A 20,998-nucleotide genomic window follows, 5' to 3' on the forward strand; every position below is an offset into this window, starting at 1 on the left:
TTGCCTGTGTTGGGTTATGTGTGTGTTATGTATGTGTGTAGGTGTATGGGGGTCAGCATTTAGAAGGGACATAGAAAAAAATGACCTTGACTTCTGTTTTGTCCTTTGCCTCATCAGAACCTGCAGATTTCTAGTGTCACTAAGCTATTTTAAATTAATGGCTGTTGTTATCATCTTTCTATCATTTCCTGAACTATTTTTGAGCCAATTGTATGCATAACACTTCTTATGGGTGTACTTGTGGTCTGCTCTTGACTGATAGACCCAGAGTGAAGAGGAGTTAAATAGGGGTGCCATTGGATGGCCAGAAGATATCATTGAAGGGGAGACAGAGGAGAGTGGGAATTTACCGTTATAATTCCTGCAGACAAATCACTTCAGGGGTCTTCATCAACTAGTAAATGGGTTTAGGTTTCTTCCAGACATCCTTAAACTGTGCTGGAAGTTGCTTTTAGTTGAATCTATTATGTTGCATTGATAATTTTGAAACCAGTTCCAATAAGCAGATGTAAGTTCCAGTCACTTACTGATTATAGGTATTTCACATTAGTGTTTGACTATTGAATACCCAAGTCATTGTTACGGTAGGATCAATACTTCAGAATAAAAGGCTATGGGACAAAAGTGGCATGAGTAATATTACTGAATTTGTTTTTCAAATTGCAGTATCAGCATGCAGTGCAGCAGCAACAGATGCTTCAGCAGCAGTTGTTAGTGCATTCGGTGTATCAGCCACAACCTTCTGCATCACAATATCCTGCAATGGTAAGTGTTACATAACTTTCAGAGGTTGCTTTTGGAGTATACACTCCAGTGTTGGGATTCACAGTGTGAATAGTATTTTCTAGAATTTAATAATTCAGAATTAACTCAAGTTAATTAATGAACGTATATTTTATCAAAGCCAGTTATGTATGCTCAAGCAGTTTTACATTGGGTTGAACCTGGATTTGGCAGATCATAATTGACTGATAGTATTTTTCTCTTATCTCATAGTATAAGGAGATGACTGCTCACCCAGGATATCTTGTCATATGTTTCTTTCATTTGACAAATGTCTGTTGAATAAAAAAAAGTAAGGAAGGAAGCCCAAAGGAAAATTACATTTGCTTCAGAGAAATAGTTTGACCTTTTTTTATAGCAACCACCATACCAAGTGACTTTAAACTACTGTATTGTTTTTTTCTTAAACTATTTAAAGGAGAATTTTTGAATCCTGCTAGGTGAGCCTAACTTTCCAGTTTCTTAAAAATTGAGGTATAATTGACATAAGATTATGTTAGTTTCAGGTAGATAATGTAATAATTTGTTGTGTGTCTATATTACAGAATGATCACTACAATAAGTCCAGTTAAACAGCTTCTTAAATAGATTTATTTTACCTTGTTGTAGTGTTCTGCAGAAGCTGCTCCTTCAGATAAAAGTTGATTTTCCAGTTTCTGATTTGTTGCCAGTGTTAAAAGGAAGGAGTGAAGTAAATAGGGGCACTGAAGTAAATAGGTGCACTGCTGATGGTGCTTAGTGCCCTTGGGCGTTGTTTTGTATGATGGCATGTTTTGTTTCAGATGCAGCAGTACCAGCAGGCTTTCTTGCAGCAGCAGATGCTCGCTCAGCATCCGCAGTCTCAACCACAGGCATCACCAGAGTATCTCACCTCCCCTCAAGAGTTCTCCCCAGCCTTAGTGTCCTACTCTTCGTCACTTCCAGCTCAGGTTGGACCCATGATGGACTCCTCTTATAGTGCCAATAGGCAAGTATTTTTCCACTGAATACAAAGGAAATCATTGTGGGAATGGGTGTTATCATGGAGTTGGAGTCATTTCATCAATTCAAGTGGCTCCTGAATTTGGAGCCCATCTTTTTTTCGAGTTCCCCCTTTTCTCTTACTAGTCCTCTCCTCTGGTCCCTGTGCGTCTCTGTCCTCCTTTCCATTTTCATCTGTTAATTCTGCTAACTGCTATCTGCAGATAAGGCTTAGCAACATCCAGCAGCATTTAAGGCTAAGAAAAGGAAAAGGAAAATTATTGTCAAAAGCAAAGCTATTGTGGTGTCTCAGCACAACCAGGGCATAAAATCACTTTATTAAGTAGTGATTTTAGAGTGGTACTGTTTGTTATGGCAGCTGATTTTCACTTTAAGGTTTATTCACTCTGATAATAATAGTTAATATTTATTGAAGGCTTACTTATTTATGTTCTCTTTGCTTTACATGTATTAAATCATTTAATCTTCTCAGTAACCCTATGAGGTAGATACTGCTTCTTCTGTTTCACAGATGAGGAAGTTGAGACCTACAGAGGTCAAGGAACTTGCCCAAGGGTGAACAGCTAGTGACCTTTATGGAGGTGATTCAAATCCCATGTGGTCCCTCTCCCAATGCATGTCCTTATCTACCACCTCCATCATAATAAAATGATTTGCTTTATCAAGTATTTATAAAGTATGAACCAGGACACTTAAAAGTTTTCAGTTATAATTTTTTTTCGTCTTTTAATTTTTACTCTAGGTCAATTGCTGGTAAAGAGGCAGTTGCAAATATGACAAATCAGAAGAACATCAGTAACCCACCTGATATGTCAGGGTGGAATCCTTTTGGAGAGGACAATTTCTCCAAGTTAACAGAAGAGGAACTGTTGGACAGAGAATTTGACCTTCTCAGATCAAGTAAGGGACACTTGAAGGCTTATTTTGCTTCACAGTAAAATAACAGCTCTGTAATTATTCAGCAAGGCCAAAGACTGTTTTGGGATGGTAAAGAGAAAATTCTTTTTGCGCATTTGAGGGCAAAATTCAGGCCATCTTCTTTTACATATACTATCATACTATCTTGTGTGCACTAGAAATCAGTTGCTTGATGGTAGCTATTAAACCTAAGATTACTGATAATATGTTGATTCCTAACACTTAAATACTGTATATCTTTGAATGTTAATTCAGAAACCTCCAAAAAATGGAAAGTTAATGTTCAAATAAAAAGGGAGACATTAGTATCTTGCCTTACTAATCATTTTGCAGCTCTGTTTTCTTGCACACTCATTAGAAGATTTTGTGGGTCTGAGATGCCCTTTGAAAGTGCCTGAAAGAAAACATGGGCTACTACATTATGTTAATGTTTTGTAATGCCCTTTGAATGAGTGGTGACATAAAAGGGCTGCTTTGTTATCCTGGTATGGCAAAAGTGAAATAAATTCTTTTCCATCTTATATCAGATATCTCAATGTTTTTACTTGCAGTCATTGCCTTTTATTAAACTACCTAATACATTTGTCAAACCTCACCGTACATATTTTAGAAATTATTTTTTGGAAAAGAGATATGTGGAGTGTTTTGAGGAGCTTGCGAAACAGTAGTGAAAACTCGCTCCTGAAATTTTAATGATCAGTTCTCTGAGTCTTGGGTGTGTGTGTGCGCATGAGTGCCTGTGCCAAGTGTTTTTCCCCATTTTGCATGTGAAAAGGTCATTAGTTACAGTTCCTAGTTTCTATTTTGTTTTCGATAGCTGGCCTTATGAGAACATTTATTAGGTGAAGTACTTTGTTTCAAATTGATATATATTTTATGTTAAAGTTTATAAATGCCCTGAATTCATGTAAGAATAGTTGTTTGGAATTTAAATTTGTATTTTACTTATTGGTTATATGATTATGAAAAATTAAATTGATTAAATACAGATATAAAAATGAGTTCTGAGCCTTTAATAAAGGTTTGTTAACTTTGGTAAAACCAATTTACATTTTTTCATTAAAAAAATTATTTTTAAACCACAACATTTTTTGTTTGGCATTTTTCCTACAATTTATGTTGAGTTGGCTAAAAAGCAGGGTTTTTAAAAAAGAAAAGTATCTCTTTCCTTTAGAGAGATGGTAGGGAGATATAGGGGGTAACCAATCATTGTAATTTATAGGATTATTTTTAAAGCAAAAGATAAAATTAAAGTATTCATTTTAATGTATTCTAAGCAGGATAGTAATAAAGGTTTGCTAAATCAGTATTTTCTACTCTTTGGGTGAAAACTCCTGTCCACACTGTTTTAAAAACATCAATCAGTTTATGGAATGGGTAAAGTATTCACATTATTCTATACCTCATAAAAATGTTATTCTAAGCTCCCTAGAATTGATGATAACACCACGTGTTAGTTACTTTGCACAGGCAGGAATGGCATACAGGTATATACTTCATAAAAATTGGATTTAGCTTGTAAAACTCTTAACCAGCTAAATATTTGCTTTCAAACTTAAAGGTCTGCTCACATGTGTAATTTGTGTTTGTATTTGTATACATGTGTATGCCAAAGAGAGAGTTCACTGCAGTATTAGTTATGAAAAGATATTAGGTTCCAAATGAAAGTGCAGGAGGAACTTTATCTAAAGGTCAGACTTGGAAACAACTCAGCCATTTGGAAAACCGCCTAGATGGTTCCTGAGCTATTGAACTCATTGTCACAAGGATGATTTACTTAAGTTAGCACATAGCAGCAGAAAGCATGAATTCTGATACCTGGCCGTGCCATTTAACTAGGTGTAACTCTGTAAAGTTACTTAACTGCTGTTCACTTGCTCATTTCTAAACTGGTTATAATGATGCTTATCTCATAGGGTTGTCAAGAAGGTTCAATAGTCTGCACTCCATAAATGCCACTTCCACTTTTTTTACCTTCTGTGTAAGTCTTTGGGGTCTTATTTCTGAGGTTATTTTTTCTATAAAAATCATTTAAAAATTATATCTAAGCTGTCAGGTTTCTCAGCTGGCAATTAAAAAAACAAATGGAAGGGGTTTTTTGGGCAAACATGTCAACAGCAGAAGTGATTTATGACAGCATGGAAAGAGATTGACTACTCCAGGCAAGAATATTGGAGTGTGTTGCCGTTCCCTTCTCCAGGGGATCTTCCCAGCCCAGGGATCTAACCTAGGTCTTCTGCATTGCAGACAGATTTTTTACCAACTGAGCCACCAGGGAAGCTTCTAATAATTGATAGGCACAGTAATGGGCTTCAAAAAAAGTGAAATGTCTTTAATAAAGTTTATGAAGAAATCAGTAATGTATAGAATATAGTTTAGAAAGATTTCCTCCCGCATTTGACTTAATTGTAAAGCTGAGTCATCGTTAGCACTCCTTTCACTCACAAGCAATAAGGTATCTAAGATTTGATCTACTTGATAAGATTTAAATTACACAGATGGATCTCTTCTAGAACCTTGAGTTTCAATACACTAATGGTGTAGTGGAAAATGATTGTTGGTCATTACTGGTTGGTTCCTCTGTCTCTATCAACATTTTCCAAATTGAAGAAATAAATTACCAATGAATATGAAATGCCAAATTTATCTTTTTTATCAGCACAGATATTTATCAACAAATTTTCAAAGTCTTTTTAAAGATTTTTTATATTTGGCTTATGAAAGCTTTCCAGTGAGAAACTGAATACTTTTATGTTTGGACCTTAAAAATACTGGCATTGCCCATATAATGATTGTTCAGAATAAAACATTGCCATTTGAAGTTTTATTTTTAAAATAGTATGTGGTTATTTATTTTAAAAAAAAAGAAAAAAGATGTACTGTCTAGGAAATACTCTACTTGTATTTTGCAGGCAGTAATTCTAAAATTTTGAGATGTTACAATTCTAAGATATTCATAATTGGTAATTTAAAAACCCGTTTTTTAATCATTTTTAAGAAAACAGTGGAATCCACCTGGCCAAGGGAGTTAACATAAAATATGAGTCAAAATCTTCTTGCTTTTGCTTTCAGTATAACAGTATTTATGGTTTGGGATTTTTAACCTGTTCCTATTTAAGACCAAAATATTACATTGAAATTAAGCATTATTAATAAAGCTAGTCTCAATATTTTTTTAAAATTTAAACTTGTATTTTTCATGGTCTTTTGTATCAAAACATTCAGATTCATATGTTAACTTTAGAAATCTAATTGTCATAATCTTTAATACATTAAGCACTAATTAGAATATGGGTGTTTGCTTTGGGAAAATTTAACTTGCCTTTGAATAGTCGTATAGCTCTACACATTAATTACAAGTAGTACTTGATATATTTTCTTGTTTATGGATTTATTGTTTATTTCTGTTTAAAATTGCATCAAAATAACTAAAAGGAAGAGTCGAAAAAACTAAAGTCTGTGGCTCCTTTGCGTATTCTACTGAATGTGCGTTTTTTTTCTCTGACTGAAGCCACAGTATGAAGTAGATATTAGTATCAGTATATAAAGTTAGTTTGTGGTAAAACATTACCTCTCACCATTTTAACCTGATTCAGACCTATTGCTGTTCTTTTAGGGCAGAATAACAGAACTTTTCAGGCATATTAGAATGGTGTCAAAGTATCAGATGATGACTCTACTTTTAAATGTTATTCTTTAACCTTTTGGCTATTCAAGCCATTATCCATCCATATAAGCTGTTGAATTAACTTTTTAGAGTATATTCATTTTTCTGATGATATTATGGAATATAATTTGATTCTAAAATTTTAAAATTGTCTATTTTTGCCATCTGTATCTATTAAAATTCTTGAAAAAATGCTGTCTTCATTCAGCACAAATATTTTGGGAAGGCAGGAAGAGGTAAGTTACAAATCAAGCTTAAGTTTTACTCTAATGAAAAGAAAACAATTCAGAAAAAGAAAACAAAAGTTCTTTGAAAATGGAGCTTAAATACATTTTAGGGGTGACTGTATTTGAAAAGTAACTCTACATACCATTTCATTAGTTTTTATTTATACATAGTTGTGCCCTGGGATTCAGATTATCATGAGAACTTTAGAAATCTAAATGATTAAAAAAAAAAAATCCTTCTTGGAAAAATTTATCCTATTTTGTGGAACAATGAGAACATGATTCACTTGATAGTGAGTTTATTCTGCTTCCTGTTTTGAAATAATTGGATACATGAACTTTGTACAGAACAGTATCTTCATATTTTAAATTGTGGGGACCCCATATATAAAAAAATATTACTCCTACATGGTAGCCTTTATATTTTTTTCATAGTACAAACAGCATTTGTTACTGATTTCCTGAATTAAGGATACAATGACTATTTTGAAAAAGAACATCTAAATTGAATTTTCATTGCTTTCTATTTCTATATTGGATTTGAAAATAACCTCTTGAGTTTTGAAAGTTTTATTTGTACATAAATCAGTTGTCAGGTTTGTTGCCTTAAAATATTAGTGTTTCATTCAAAATTTTAAGTAAAAATTTAAACAACCTGAAGTTTCATGTGTATATTAATAGACTTAGTTTTAGCCATAAAACTGATAATTATATCATAAAGGTGTTCCAAGGGTCAGTTGTCCATAGCAATAATTAAGTATTTTCAAAATACCTTAGACTTTAGGGCCTTGTCTTCTCAAACCTGCACTCTCTGGACCAGCAGTGTCCTGGCATCTGGGAGCCTGTTGAATTGAGAATCTCAAGATCCATTGCAGAACCACCCAGTCTGATCTGCATTTTAACAACTCCCTAGGTGTTTAGAATGCACATTAAATTTGAGAAGCGCTGTCCTAAGAGATTGCTGCTTTAACTTGGGGCTTTTTACCTCACTCTGCAGTTAATAGTCTTTTTAGAGAAGTCTAATTCGATCTGGATTTCCCCTCCCCTCCTGCCATCCCTTAGAACTCACATGAAATCAGCATAGTTTACCCATTGTGTGTGTGTGTGCGCATGTGTGCGGACGATTAGTCCTGGCTGACTCTGCAACTCCATGGACTGTAGCCCACCAGGTTCCTCTGTCCATGGAATTTTCCAGGCAAGAATACCAGAGTGGATTGCTGTTTGCTTCTCCAGGGGATCTTCCCGACCCAGGGATCGAATCCATGTCTCCTGCTTCTCCTGCATTGGCAGGCAGATTCTTTACTGTTGAGCCACCTGGCCTGGGAAGAAGCCAGTTTACCCACAGAATTCCTCAAACATGAAAAGAATAGTCCTGGGAATGCTTAAAATATCTGTAAGGGTAGAGTGGATCTGATTATCAGGAATCAGAGGATAAAGAGACATTTTACAGAAATCCAGAAGTTGTCAACTGATAAAGTGCCTGGGTTGTGCAGAGTTTAAGGGCAGGGAAAAATAATCACTACTAGGGAATCAGGATACACTAAATCTTCACACATACCAGACCTGCTTCTACCTTTGAGCCTCTGCTCTGGCACTTTCTCTGCCTGTCTGTTCTTTCCCAGGAATCCACTTCCACCTCCTGGGAATCTTTTCTCACCAGGCACCTGTTGGCATCACTCCATTCACTCTATTTATTACTGCAACCTGTGCCTGCTCCCTTATTTCCTTTTATCGTGCTCTACATATTTCTCTCTCACTTTGTTTTTAAGTCGGTATTCCTCGTGTTTCTTTCTTATTAGTCGTTCTTCCATGCTAGCATGTAACCTCCATGAGGGCAGGAGTCTTCTTTTTGTTTGCTGTTGTATGCCCATGCTCTAGAACAGTGCCTGGCACATACTAGATGCTCAGCTATTTATTGAATGGAAAAAATGAATTCTGTTAAGTCTTTTAATTTAGTAGAGAAATGTCTATATATTTGTATGTATGAGGATGGTTTAACCAAGTAATATGAGAAATGAACAGTAACACAAATTAACATACAGTGAATTATATTTTATTGCTATTGAAAAATATGATTTATCTCTTTTATGAATAAATGACTGTTTTTTTTCTGTGTGTATTTTTAGAGAAAGTTTGCCAAATATGTCTTTGTTTAATAATTGGGGTTTAACTTCAGACCTAATATGTTACAAGTTAAAAGATAACTGTTGTTTAAATAAGTCAACCTAAGTTATTTGTTAGGTTAATTATATTTAGTGAAATCTAGCACTGTGATTATTTTGTTAAACTTGCCTTTGTAGAAACAGATACGTATTTAAACTCAGGACTACCCCCTGATACTTAAACAAATGAACTTTGAATCTCATATTTTTCAAGAAGGCTGTTGCTTTGCTTAATTTTCACTTTTATTTGTACTGTGTGCCACTTTTTTTAAAATTTAAAGATCATTTTGTTTTTATTTTATTTTTTGTTTTGTTCATCTTATTTTTGCAGACAGGCTCGAGGAAAGAGCAGCCTCAGATAAGAATGTAGAGCCACTTTCTGCTCCATATAACCATCCTCCAGAGGATCCTTTTGGTTCTGTTCCTTTCATTTCCCACTCAGGCAAGTTACATATGGAACATCATCACTATCATTAAAAAGAACACACAAGAACAACAGTAGTAACAAAGGCAAAAACCCTTATTATAAAGTCGAAGTCGAAATCAGATGTTAGTTACAGAAAATAGAACAGAAAATTATTTTAGCCTCTAGCTATCCTAGTTTTCCTAATGTTTTTTCCACTGGGTTATTTAATATCTGCCTTTTGCTGACACCTAAAAATGCTGATTTGCGTAGTAGAATATTAACTCTTTCTTTCTACCTTTATCATTGGATACTGTTTTCATGCATGAAACTGTCTCCACTTTTATATACTTGAAATACTTTTAAAGACATTTTTATACTTAGCTTTTGCTTAAAAATCCCATTTTCCTAGTTGATACATGCTCTCTTGTAGCTGCATTTTAAAAGTATTAGTGATTTTCTGTTTGTCACAACTTGTAACAAATTACCTATTCTTTTCTTCTTATTCCTTCTTTGATTTCAATCCAGAATTTAAATATTGTTATTATTCACCATTTAAGAATACTTGTAATAATATTTTCAAAGTGATTGCCTAGTTAACACTGTTGAAAATACAAGGATGGAATAGGATCCCACTTTGGCATAAATGAATTTGTGTGTATGCTTACATTATAGTGGAAAAACTGAGTTTAATCTTAGAGAAAGGAAGTGCAGTAGAAGAAATCACGCTTTACCAGAAGGTAAAGATTTTGTTTAATGTATTCAAGGTAATTGTTGACCATGTTCTTTGGTTCTGTTTTGTTTATTTCTCACTCAGGCAAGTTACATATGTGACTTCATCACAGCCATTTAGAAAAATTCATATAAGAGAGAGCAATAACAAAAGAAAAACGTGAATATAAAACCAAAATAAGATATAGGTGTTCAGGATTTCTGATAATGCACCGAGGCAGTGTTACGGCCTTTCAGATTTGGTTATCCAGAACACAACACAGTAACTAAGAGTGTTTCCTGGAGGGTTTCTTTATCTTATATTGGGGATGATAGTAGATACTTGATGAGATTATTGAAAGGATTAAATGAGAGCATGTTTATAGAAAACACAAAGTTCCTCCGTGTTGGTTGCTGTTGTGGCTGTTGTTATTGGTATGTTATTAAATAGTATTTTTACTACTTACTACTAAATTCCAAAATCTTAGTGTTCAGTAAGTTTTGTAGCTGCTATCCAGCTAGTAGTAGTACAGAGTTCCAATAATAATAAGCTAATTAACTACTGAATGAAATCTTTTCATAAAGTGTAGACCCAGGTTATGAAGCTGCTCCTCCACCAAGGACAGTTTTAACAGTGCCATTTGTATTTTTATTAAAGCATTCACTACCAGTATTCAGTACAGTATACATATATACATATCTGTTAAAAGCATGGTATTTGTTCCTGGTCTTGAAATGCACCCAGCTTTCCTTCTCCCTGAGACATGGTTGTTAGTTTGTATACTAACATGGGATGTGTGACTCTGTGAGTTACAGCTTGGACTATCTCATTTTAATAAACACCCTCAACTTCTGAAACATACAGAGTTTGAACAGTTCTGTCAATGAAATTCTGGATTTCTTGTGTTGCATTTCATTTTTAATTAGGTTTGGTGAACTTCCTTTACTCTCCCTAACCTTAACCTACCTCTTGGATCTTGTTATCTAATATGAAGTTAAATTGAATTTAAGGATGGGAAAGTTCACATGGTATATAGCAAATACTTACTGAAACATAAATTATTACAGATTGTCAGTCCAAATGCTGGATCATTATATAAGCCATGATGAGGTGTATCATTTATACCTTTAGAGTCTAGTGATTCTTTTTTTTTTTAAGTTTTTTCCTTGAAATTGTTGTTGTTGTTCAGTCACTCATTCATGTCTGACTTTGTGACCCCATGGACTGCAGCACGCCAGGCTTTCCTATCCATCATCAGTTCCTGGAGCTTGCTCAAACTTATGTCCATCTGGTCGGTGATGCCATCCAACCATTTCATCCTCTGTCATCCCCTTCTCCTCCTACCTTCAAACTTTTCCCAGCATCAGGGTCTTTTCTAACGAGTCAGATCTTTGCATCAGGTGGCCAAAGTACTGGAGCTTTACCATCAGTCCTTCCAATGGATAGTCAGGATTGATTTCCTTTAGGACTGACTGGTTTGATCTCCTTGCAGTCCAAGGGACTCTCAAGAGTCTGTTCCAACAGCACAGTTCAAAACCATCAATTCTTCAGCACTCAGCCTTCTTTATGGTCCAACTCTCATATCCATACATGACCACTGGAAAAACCATAGCTTTGACTAGACGGACCTTTATTGGCAAAGTAATGTCTCTGCTTTTTAATATGCTGTCTGTTTGTCATAGCTTTTCTTCCAAGGAGCAAGCGTCTTTTAATTTCATGGCTGATGCTCTTAATTTCTCCACATATGAATATGAGTTATGAAGTTATTCTATAATGAATAAGTATGAACAACTTTTAAGAAATCAAGCACAGTCTTTAATTTTGAGCACTTCCTTGGAATGCTCCCTACCTTCAGGTTCTAATTAGAACTTGTAGATTCTACTGATTCTTGAAGATCAAGGATTTTCTTCTTCTAGAGTGTCAGCAGTGGTTACTATTGTTGTGTGTATACTACTGTATACACACAGTGGAAACTGAGGCTCTGAAGCGGGGGCAAGTGACTTGCCTAAGGTCAGATAGTTTATAATCCAGCTCTGTCTGATGCTAAACTCTGTTCTGTAAAAATAGCAAAATGAAACTGTTGCATGACTTTTTTTTTTTTTTAACCAGTGTTCAGTATATATTCTGTTCTGTGTGAATTGTTCCACTTGTAGATGAGTTTTTGATGTACTGTGGAAAGAAGTGAACTCCATGTCCTAATTCTCCACCATCTTGATTTCCCAAGTGTCAAGTGTCTTGTTCTAAATAAAAACCTACAGTAAGAGGAGTAACATAATAGAAATGTCAGTTCTATGGCATTTTTAATCTGGCTGGCAAATATTACCCACCTCTAGTATGATTCTCTTCTTATACTCAGGCCTTGTTGCTTGGCTCGTGTTCTGAGAAATTGTACAGATTTTGATAAAACCTTCTAATCCAGTAATCCTTGAGTCTGGTGGGATAAATTGCTGAGAAATGATGGCAGGCAGTATGCTTCCAATTCCAAGTCTTACAGCCCCTCCTTTATACCCTAAATGATGAGACAACAGAAGGCATGTAATTACAATAGCAGTTTCAAGCCATTCATCCTCTATAATCCGATAGCAAGGAAAAGAACATCAAAATTTTCTTGAAACTGGAAGCTTCTTATATGATTAAAAAGTACCACCTGCTTTATAAGTAAAAGAACTGTCCTCTCGAAGATGGAAACCTGATTAAAAGAGTGGTAACATGAATGGTAAGATGCAAATATTCCCCTCTCCTCACACTGGTTTGGACGTATTCTAAATATTTTAAGTTTTTAAAATTATTCATATATATATATAGGCAGTTTTATATATAAACTATACATATAAAATATATATATTCATTTATATATAAAATATATATATTAGTTTATATATAAAACTAAAGACACAGTTTATGTAAAGGTTCATTTATGTGATTTAGGAATACATTTGCAATATTTATTTAAAATAGTGTGGCATTGGGACTTTCCTAGCAGTCCAGTGGGTTAAAACTTCGCACTTCCAATGCAAGGGGTGTGGGTTTGATCCCTGGTTGAGGACCTAAGATCCCACATGTCATGTGGCTCAGTCAAGAAATTAAAAAAAAAAAAAAAAAAAAAAAAAATATATATATATATATATATATATATAATGTATATATAGTGTGGCATTAACTAGGAGTTCATTCTTTATATAAATTTTTTGTTTTAAAAATACTAATAAACTGTATGAAAGTCTATGAAAATTGAGAAATTTTAGCTTTTGAGTTTGGAATCCTCTTTTGGACACTGAAAGACCATGATGTCTTTGAAATTTTAATACCTAGAAATATCTTTTTATGAAAATTCAAGCTTGGAATAGATGAATTCATGTTCTTAAATTCATTTGTTTAGGTAAGCTTGTTTTCCAGAATCTTTTAATAGTTTTTACCTTGTTCAGTCATTTTCCAGATCACTAGAATCAGATTAGTATGTGTTTTTCACAACTGTTGGCTTAGATGGTAAAGAATCTGCCTGCAATGTGGGAGACCTGGATTCAATCCCTGGGTTAGGAAGATCCCCTGGAGAAGGGAATGGCAACCCACTCCAGTATTCTTGCCTGGAAAATTCCATGGACAGAAGAGCCTGGCAGGCTATGGTCCATGGGGTTGCAAAGAGTCTGATTCAACTGAGCAACTTAACACACTTTCGCAACTGTTTAAATGAATGATAAGTTCCTTGAAGTTAGGAATTAATCATATCTTTGCATGCTGTATAATACCTTGTTGAATGAATTCACTATTGAAGTGTACTTTGGTAATCTAATATAAACTTTCTATCACATACCCTAATATTTGAGTTTTCACTAGATAAGATGGATTTTATAAATGTTTAGCTCTATCAGGTAAGTTCCATTATTGCCTTTATTTCCTCATTCCGTATGTGAGGAAGTTGAGACTTTTTTGGATGTCTGTCTTCCATGGATTTTGTAAAGTTGTATGTGCTTTCATTTGTTGATAAAGCCTTATAGTATTTCTAGAACTTAACCCTATGGTGAGTGAAAGTCGCTCAGTTGTGTCCAACTCCTTGTGAACCCATGGACAATATAGTCCATGGAATTCTCCAGGCCAGAATAGTGGAGTGGGTAACCGTTCTCTTCTCCAGGGGATCTTCCCAACCCAGGGATCAAACCCAGGTCTGCCACATTGCAGGCAGATTCTTTGGCATTTGAGCCACCAGGGAAGCCCGAGAATACTGGAATGGGTAGCCTGTCCCTTCTCCAGGGGATCTTCCTGACCCAGGAATCAAACCAGGGTCTCCTGCATTTCAGGTAGATTCTTTACCAGCAGAACCACCAAGGAAGCCCTGTATGATTAAGATATTTATGATAGTGTTCAACAAACACTGTTTGCTGAAATAGAAGCAATATCATTCTCATTCTGTTAGTTTTTTGTTTCTTTTTTAAAAATGTTCAGGCATAGGTTTGTAAAGGGGGATACAAAAGAAACGTAAGGCAAGCCTGTGGTTATGTTTTGAAAGGGGTCGGTTCTAAGCTGTACTGAATGTTTGCTGGTGATGATATTCTCCTGGTAGTTTATAGGATTTACAGAAGAGAGTTTTAGATTAGTGTCATCGGCCTTAAACTTGGACAGGTCTTTCAGCTTTTCTCTAATTTCAAATTACTTTTGTGTTAAAAGAGATTGGACTTGTCTTTAAAAATCTCTTCTTGTTTTTTTGATTTCAACATATAGTTGAAATTATGAAATAGGATTAAGATCACCAAAAGAAAGAAACAAGAAGAGAAACGAGAAAGCCAGGGAATGAGCATTGGTTGGTAACGTGGCGTATCTTCAAAATGGTAGGAAGTCATGACAGTAAGCTGACATAGAAAGCAAGGGGAACATTTTTGAAGACGTGGTTCATAAGGCTGAAGGGGAAAGATTGTAGCAGAGCTAGCTTACAGAGCATTTTCACCCTAATGTTACTGTGGGAGCTTAAATGGTGGGGAGTTAAGAGAATGTGTGAAAACCCCTCGGCACTTCATTCGCACTCAGGACAGTATTAGTTACTATCTTCTCTGATTGGTTTCTCAGGACCGTTAGCAGTGTGTGGTAGGTACTCCATACTCATGAAATGATGGTGTAAGCCAGCACAATAAGACAGCCCTCTACTGAGCGCCTGCAATGTGCCGGCACTGTTGCAAGCTCTTCACCTGTACTCTCGCTTTAATCTCTGCTGCAGTTCCCTAAGGCGGACACTACTGCTGTCCCTACTTTACAGATGAGGAAACTGAAACAATAAGTCATACCTGACTCCAAATGAGAACTTGAGTCATCAAATGACACTTTGATGAAGGGAGGGAAGTATGCTGTATATTTTGATATGGGCAGTTGCCAAATGGTTAATTTGGTATTTAACTTACTTAGTAAATACTTGTTATTTTATGCATAGTACTAAATAATTGAAGCACGGTTTGTTAGCTTTGAATTACTGTTTTGACATTTCATACAGAGATGCATAATTAAGCCATAAAGCAGTGAGAATTTATGTGTCAGTAGGCGCTGATTCTGTTGATACTTCGGTGACTTCCATGGTTTCTTTTCCCCCAATACATGGACGGAATTTCCCCGAGGAGACAAGTTCATATGCCACATGAGAGTTTAACTTTATAGAGTCACTGCTGCTCTTCATACTTTACCTGTATCTGCCCTGTCTGTCTTAGTCACTCACCCTCTTTTCAGGATTGGGCTCCAGTCAGATTTTAGATGGTTCCAGTAATCAAACCCAACCTCAAAAGATGAAGATTACTCAAAAAGCTGAAATTTTTACAGTTTGTAGTTCCAAGGCACAAAGCGGAGAAAAAAGTACCTTGACTGGAAGCCAGCAAATCTACTATATTTAGTTTAAGCAAAGAAGACTGTGCTACTCAGAGCCCAAAATAAAAATTAGTCAGTATATGACATTTTACAGTGTATTACTGATATCAGTTAATGAAGAAGAATGTAACTGAGATGTGATACTGAACACATTGTAGACATTTGTTTATGCTTTAAATACATGTTCCTGGTGGTTATTAAAAATACTGTAACTCCCCTTCTTCCTACCTGAAAACCAGCCATTTTTACATTAATCATACAAATCTCAGTAAGTAAAGGGATTATTAGGATTTGGGATATATTGAATTATAAAGCAACATATTTAGGCTGTCCTTTTGGGAAATTAACTTAAGCAGTGGAATAATCCTGATTTAAATTTTATAGCAAATCAAATGTGTAATATTTGCTCTAACAACTTGGAAAAAGCAATCTGGCACCAAGAACAAGCAGTAGGAATATCTGAATTTTTTTAATTACAGGAATATGTTTAGGCAAAGAAATGGGTTGAAAAAGTTGATGGCACTCAGCTATAAGTTACATTTTAAAGTACTGTAAATTGTACAGTTGGTAACCAATTTTATAACTTGGTAATTCTTATTTTGAGTCTTTTGTGCCTGTGGAACAGGACTAAAAGTCTTAGAATATATTGAAATGATTTTAAAAAAATTTTATTGGAGTGTATTTGAGTTACAGTGTTGTGTTACTTTCTGCTGCACAGCAAAGTGAATCGTTACACGTGTACATACATCTACTGTTTTTTAGATTTTCCCATAAAGACCATTACAGAGTATTGAGTAGAGTTCCCTGTGCTATACAGTAAGATTTTATTAGTTATTTATTTTATATATAGTAGTGTGAATATGTCGATCCCAATCTCTCATTTATCTCTCCCTCCTTTAATTTCCATTTCTTTCTCAGTTTTTTTTTATCGTTTTGCATCAAAGAGAGGACAATTAAGTAGATGGCTGTTGTTACAGAGAGTAAAACCTTACCTGGGATGGTTGAAACTTGAAGCTTTGGAATTTACCTTTTCCCTAGCAAGGGGTGGTGCAGAGCAGTGACCACTTGTGTTTAACTTTGGGCTTCATGATGCTTAGTATTTGCGTTGCTCTTAGGATGCTGGCAGAGAGGCCTGTTGCTGCTCTTGTCTCCACACTAGGTTATGAAGGAATGGAAGGATGAAGAAGCAGAGAAACATTTCAGCAGGGTCAGGGTGGGTTATGATCATATGGGAGGAAAAAGGAATTTGGAAAATATTTTTGATCGCTTGTTTTAGTTTTGTGAAGAGGTGACGATAAAAGAAATAAAACCAGTCTGTCTACACCAACCAGAAATTTCCCCAGTTGCCCATACTTTGCAGAAATGTAACCTGAAGCCATAAAGCTAGTATAGATCATTGCATGTGTCTTTTCATGTTCTTTTTGAAAGCATTCCTTTCAATTTCCTATATTGTGCTCTTAACTATAGCTATTTAAAAACCAGAGATAATGTTTCCAGGATCCGAAATGTACCCTTGTGGTGTGTGAATATACATTTGTTTGCCTGGTGATTTGTTTGGACCAGAGTCACTCTTGAATTATCCATAGAATTGCACCCTCTTGTATCTTCTCCCTGTTCTTCCTCTCATTTAGGTCTGTCTTCAACCATTGAGTCCAGAGAAGTAGGTGGGAAGTTGGAGTATGATGTGTGAGATTATTGAGTTTGGCCTTGTCCTGGAGATGGCAGTTAAACACTTTAGTGCTTTTGTGTCAGGCACTATTTTAAGTCCTTACTTTACAGTAGTCCTATACACAGAGCCTGTTATTACTGTATTATTCTCTTGTAATATGATAATATGTGTTCCCTCGGGAACAGACCAGAGGATTTAGCTGTGGTCTTAGTAGTTAACAGTTAACCTGGTAACTAGGTTAACTTTATTAGCTGTGTATTAAACATGCATAAGGAAGGAATAACAGTAAATCACTAAATTGAAATTATTAGTAAAAACATGCTTCCCACCCCCGCTTCCCTGGTGGGTCAGAGGTTAAAGTGTCTGCCTGCAATGTGGGAGACTTGGGTTCAATCCCTGGGTTGGGAAGATCCCCTGGAGAAGGAAACGGCAACACACTCCAGTATTCTTGCCTGGAGAATCCCATGGACGGAGGAGCCTGGTTCGGACATGACTGAGCTACTTCACTTTCACTTCACTTTCATAGTTCTATTTAAAATCCAGAATAACTAGAAACAACCTAGAGGTTCATTCTATAGGTTTATAGTTAAATGTTATACAATATTTTATTACATCTCTATCAGAATTACTAATGGACTATATCGAAACCTGTAAAGATGCTTTAAAAATGGTAAGTGGAAATCCCCACAAATTTATATCCATACTGATAGTTTAAAAAGTAGATCTGTATAGCGCTTTACAACAAAGAAATACACAGTCTGTATCAATACAACTTTGCTGCTGCTGCTAAGTCACTTCAGTCGTGTCCGACTCTGTGTGACCCCATAGACGGCAGCCCACCAGGCTCCCCCGTCCCTGGGATTCTCCAGGCAAGAACACTGGAGTGGGTTGCCATTTCCTTCTCCAATGCATAAAAGTGAAAAGTCAAAGTGAAGTCGCTCAGTTGTGTCAGACTCTCACCGACCCCATGGACTGCAGCCTACCAGGTTCCTCCGCCCATGGGGTTTTCCAGGCAAGAGTACTGGAGTGGGGTGCCATTGAGAAGCTGACAAAAGGCAGAGTAGGAAGTAGGTGACAAATGTGTTTTGGAAAGCAGTGTTGACAATTTGGGTAAAGGAAACAATTTAGAAGACTAGAGTTAATGTAAGAGTACCCAAAGAAGGTCAGTGGGAGGACCTCTGTCCTGTGTTAAATGTTCCAGAAGACTTCTAGGAACAGAACTCTGTGCCCTAGAAATGGAAAATTTTCCAGGGGAATTAACAGAGCAGCATTTTCCCTGAGTGCTTTGTGCAGAATTGTATATAAAGGTTAATAGGTGTTAACGTGTAAACAAAAGTGTTCGTAGTGAAGGAAGTTGGGGAAACTAGGTTTCATTAAGTCACATTCTTTTGTGTACGACACGTCCGCACCTTTGGTTTGATGAGCACTTTGCAGATGAGTGGTGGTGGGGGGTTACATTATAAATGTACACTCAGTTGCTTGAGACCACAGAACTGTTAGGTTCTTATGGGAATAGCATTCTGCAGAAGACACTTTAGGGAAGATATTGGACTGTCCCTGGAGGTGTCCACGAGCAGGAATGAGGGGTGCGTGTTGTGGCTCTGGTGGGCAAGTCGCCTGAGGAGTAATATGTTAGCATGTCTCTTAGAGGGACTATCTCACTAAAGATAGTGAGGGATGGTTGCAAGTCTTTGCCATTACGTTTTTGCTTTGAGATAAAAATTCATGGAAATAAATGCTCTGGCTAATCTAAAAGCAAGCTTTCTTTTTAATATCAGAAGTCTGCTATATGGAGAAGTCAAGTGAGAATCCTCATTTGACTCGATTTTAATCTGTTAGGATTTAAGATAAGCTTATTATGAATATGTAAAGATACAGCATATAGCTCTTGGCTGGTTTCAGGGAACTGGCAGATGAATAATGCATGAAGATTATATTTGTGTTTAAGTATAACTGATGGAAATCTCCGCATCTTCTCTCCCCCTCACTGCTCAGCCCCACTAGGCTTCCTCCCCACTCCCCACTTCAAGGCTGTCAACAACCTTTGTGAGCTGACTAGAGCCAGCGGCCATTTCCATCCTCAGTTTGTTGGGCCTCTTTGCATCACCCAGCCCTGTTGTCAGTTCCCTCCCCTGGGAACACTCTCCTCTCTTCAGCTTAGGCGACATGGCACTCAGCTGGCTGTGGTCCTCCTCTCTGGCACTTTCCTGTTTGCATTGCAGGTTCCTCTGTTGACTTCTGAAAGTTTTATACCTGAGTGATGGATCCCTTTTCTTCTTGTACTCTCTTCATCAGCAATTTCCTTCAGACTTGTGCCTTTCTCTGTACAGTGATGACTCCCGAGTCTGTTTTCTCCAGCCAGAAACTAATCGTGGTGCTCAAGCCACAGATACTTTGCTCACACTCAGGTGTCTCACAGATACTTCAAACTTTGTGTCCAGACCAAATTCTCCTCTACTTCCCAGTGTATTCTTGACTCTTTTCTGTATTAAAGGCATTGCCATCCATCCAGAGTTTTCCGCCCGTCTCTGATTCTGCCACTTGTGTTTTCCCTGCCACCATAACTTCTAACTTGGTGTTAGTTGCTCAGTTGCATCTGACTCTTTGTGACATCATGGACTGTAGCCCGCCAGGCTCCTCTGTCCATGGAATTCCCTAGGCAAGAATACCGGAGTGTGTTGCCATTTCCTTCTCCAGAGGATCTTCCTGACCAAGGGATTGAACCTGGGTCTCCTGCATTTCAGGCAGATTCTTTACTGTCTGAGCCATCAGGGAAACCCAACTTCTAACTTAAATGACAGTTTCCTCTCCTTGATTGGTACTTTTGCAGCCACCCGCTTCAGTCTTTTTTCTATATGGTATTCACTTAATCTTTTTGAGATCTAAATCTGATCATTGCACTTTAAATAATTCATGACAGTTCCCTACTACACACTGAATTTAGAACAAAACCCAGATTTCTTATCATGGCCTTAGAGGGACCCTCATGATCTGGTCCTTTCCCCTTTCTTTCCCTCCTCATCTTGAGTAGTATCGCCTTTGTTCACTGTGCCCTGAGCACACTGGTCTATTTTCAGTCCTTCAAACATGCCAGCCACCGTCTTTCTTGACTTGGTCTTCACACATGCCGTAGCTGTTACTTGGAGCACCTCTTTGCCTGCACTTTGTGTGGCCGGCTTCTCACATAACTGTCTTAACTGTCATCTTCTTAGGGAGGCCTTGGGCAACTGTCCAGACTAGCTTCATGCACCCTTGCCCCCTGCCCCATGACTTAACACCTCTGCTCTATTATTTCAGAGTGCTAGTCACAGTTTAGGTTTCTTTATACTCTCTGAAATTCTTGAAGGCAGGGACCAAGTTTATTTTATTCACCAGTGTTATGCTCAGTATATATCATATAGTAAAGGGCTTCCCTGGTGGCTCAGTGGTTAAGAATCCCCCTGCCAATGCAGGAGACATGGGTTTGATCCCTGGGTCAGGAAAATCCCCTGGAGAAGGAAATGGGAGCCCACTTCAGTATTCTTGCCCAGAAAATTCCATGGACAGAGAGGAGCCTGGCAGCCTATGGTCCATGGGGTCGCAGAGAGTGGGACATGACTTAGCGACTAAATAACCAACTACCCTATAGAATGTTT

At 36.8% G+C, this 20,998-nt stretch overlaps 1 protein-coding gene across 3 annotated transcripts in view; it reads left to right on the plus strand.

The window, feature by feature from the left end:
- The window catches only part of BMP2K (BMP2 inducible kinase), a 123,321-nt gene that overhangs the window by 92,920 nt on the left and 9,403 nt on the right, over positions 1 to 20,998 (plus strand). For 2 of the 3 annotated variants that reach the window (XM_027544849.1, XM_027544850.1), the window contains 4 exons: positions 667 to 765; positions 1,566 to 1,750; positions 2,507 to 2,664; positions 9,070 to 9,180. In XM_027544849.1, the coding sequence (XP_027400650.1) occupies positions 667 to 765; positions 1,566 to 1,750; positions 2,507 to 2,664; positions 9,070 to 9,180 (553 nt within the window). The remainder of the gene's footprint in view (positions 1 to 666; positions 766 to 1,565; positions 1,751 to 2,506; positions 2,665 to 9,069; positions 9,181 to 20,998) is intronic. The other variant, XM_027544851.1, reaches the window with a different exon arrangement.

Source organism: Bos indicus x Bos taurus, chromosome 6 (assembly GCF_003369695.1).
Source record: "Bos indicus x Bos taurus breed Angus x Brahman F1 hybrid chromosome 6, Bos_hybrid_MaternalHap_v2.0, whole genome shotgun sequence".
In the NCBI taxonomy this organism is placed as follows: domain Eukaryota; kingdom Metazoa; phylum Chordata; class Mammalia; order Artiodactyla; family Bovidae; genus Bos; species Bos indicus x Bos taurus.